The 2,729-nt window shown below is 41.5% G+C and overlaps 1 protein-coding gene across 1 annotated transcript in view; it reads left to right on the forward strand.

Moving 5' to 3' along the window:
- The first annotated feature begins 42 nt into the window (after nt 1-42).
- The window catches only part of dmpk (DM1 protein kinase), a 21,209-nt gene continuing 18,522 nt past the window's right edge, over nt 43-2,729 (forward strand). The window contains exon 1 of the mRNA XM_016464519.1: nt 43-373. Coding sequence (XP_016320005.1) covers nt 172-373 — 202 coding nt within the window. The 5' untranslated portion in view covers nt 43-171. The remainder of the gene's footprint in view (nt 374-2,729) is intronic.

A 2,729-nucleotide genomic window follows, 5' to 3' on the forward strand; every position in this document is an offset into this window, starting at 1 on the left:
TCTCTCTCTCACACACACACACACACAGAGAGAGAGAGAGAGCCGAGAGAGAGGCTGAGCGACACCAAAAAAGGGCTGGAGCTGGAGGTTCTGCTTGCTGGAGAAACACACAGACACACAGACAGACGGACTGAAGGACTGGGCTTCAGGAATCATGGAGCAGGGCTGTGAATGAGCAGGATCTCCACCATGTCCACGGGCCCCGGGCCCCCAGGAGCCACTCATGTGAATGAGCCGGACCAAAACGCAGCGGGTCACACCAAGGGCCCCGTGGGCCTGCAGACGCTGCTGGATCTGCTGGTGGGAGTTTATCAGGAGTTCAGCTCGGCTGCTCTGCTCAGAGAGAAATATGTGCAGCGCTTTCTGCAGTGGGGTCAGTACCATCTTCATCCTCCTCATCCTCTGTGTGTGTGTGTGTGTGTGTGTGTGTGTGTGTGTGTGTTTGTGTGTGTGTGTGTTTTGCAAATTGATTTTATCTATTGTATTTTATTATATCACGAGACACAATCGCTGGTTTTTAAATGGACAGTTCACCCTATAATTAACATTCTGTCATCATTTACTTGCATTTTCATTCTATAAAACCAGATTATGATGAATGTTCACTCACAGAATGATCATGAAAAATACTACATTCCAAGTCTTCTGATGATTTGTTTGAGGAACAGACCCAATTTTAGCATGTTATTCACAGATAACTCAGATTTGCATACAATATATTGAAAGATGCCATGTGAAGTCGTCTCATTTTTAACAATACAAATTGTTAAGAAGCAGCTTCACAGAAATAAACAGGAAAATAACGACAACAAGGAAGATTACTTTAATGATGCTCTTCAGTCATTTGTAAAGCATTTGTTCCTGCTCTCTATCACTATCACTCTATCTCTATCATGGAAAAGAGCAGCATGTGTTTACAGTGGCATTAAATGACACTTTTAGAATTCAGTTGTCCCTGGACAACAGAACATTCACACACACACACACACACACACACACACACACACACACACACACACACACACACACAGTGTACACAGTGTAATGCACAACTGTAATCAATCAGAACAGCTAACACAGCTATTGATGGGATTGACCTACCAGTTATATGTGTGTGTGTGTGTGTGTGTGTGTGCATGTGCATGCACAAAAACAAACTAAAGTGAGCACGTTTTTATAATGAAACCAGATAAACCCTGTCTCAACTTATCCAAATATTCTCCTTAAAAGAAATTAAAACACAAAAGAGTGTGCAATGATTGCTTAAAATTGACATTTGCACATATTAAGACACCCATTTTCGTCTCCTGACACACAAACACTGACATCTCACGCTCGCTGCTTCATAAAACCACACACACACACACACACACTCTTCTGGTTACACCCTACATGGCCAGAGAGAGACAGACAGTCGTACAGAGGGACAGACAGGCTGTTGGACACAGTTTTCCATTTAAGCTGCTGGCAGCCGATTCTCTGTTGATTCATGCGAGGTAAACAGCGAACAGCAGGAAGGGAGTGACCAGATCCATACCCAACTTTCCATATCATCCGTAAAACAGGGTGTGACACAGGAAGTGATGTCACATGTGAAAACTCACAGAGCAACAGGTCTGAAGTTTATTCACACATCCTGACAGAGCCAGCGAGAACAGAGATATACCATCAACAGAGGATTATTAAAATACTGCGCTCTAATCACATCTATGAAAATGAAAGCAAATTTAAACACACGGCACAGATAATGCAAATCATGCTGGTCAGTGTTGTGTTTGTATATTCTAGCAAGTTAAAGGGATAGTTCATCCAAAAATGAACTGTTTGACCCTCTTGTTGTTCCAAACCTGTATGAATTACTTTAGGCTGATGATCTAAGAATGTGAAGAATGTTGGGAACCAAACAGTCGATGGTAGCCATTGACTTCAATAGTATGAAAAAACTATGGCTACTGTCAAATGTTTGGTTACCTACATTCTTCAAAATATCTTCTTTTGTGTTCAACAGAAGAAAGAAACTCGCACAGGTTTGGAACAACATGATGGAGAGTAAATGATGACAGAATTTTCATTTTTGCATGAACTATCCTTTTAAAAGAGATACTGTATTTACACAATGTAAATTTCTACACTAAGTGAAAAAGTCTCTTGGAGCTTATAAATTTGTCAAGGCAAATGCCTCTTCGCATCTAACAGAAATATTCTCAGACCTTTTTGTTTCTGAATGTTTAAAAGTCCAGTTTTTTTTCTTTATTATGCGAATGTGAAGCGAACATTCCATTTTATATTATGCAAACGTTATGGGAATCTTACTTTTGAATGCTCTCTAAACATTCTGAAACAAAATGTAACATTTTGAGAAATGTTACATTTATAAACAAAAAGATCCATCAACAATGTGTAAATAATGTTCCCTTTCAGTCGGTCACTCTCGACGTCACGTCGGATGACCGACGAATTGGGATCTCGCTTAGAGACACCAATCTACTTCGAGTGTTAACTAAACAAGCCAATGCAAAGACGACGTTGCGTGGCAAACTTGCCGTTACATCTTTGTAAAGACGATGTGGGTCTTGCTATAGCCAACGTATCACCCGGGCGTTTCTGGATGCGGTCATTACCTGGCGCTGGGTGATGGTCACGATCGCTGCCTCACGTGCCTGGGCATGTAGCACGCTGAGGTGGCGTTTGTGGATGAGTCATCTTCTCATTGCGGGAAGATGATCATC

This window comes from Sinocyclocheilus anshuiensis, unplaced genomic scaffold (assembly GCF_001515605.1).
Source record: "Sinocyclocheilus anshuiensis isolate Anshui unplaced genomic scaffold, SAMN03320099.WGS_v1.1 scaffold1386, whole genome shotgun sequence".
Classification (NCBI taxonomy): domain Eukaryota; kingdom Metazoa; phylum Chordata; class Actinopteri; order Cypriniformes; family Cyprinidae; genus Sinocyclocheilus; species Sinocyclocheilus anshuiensis.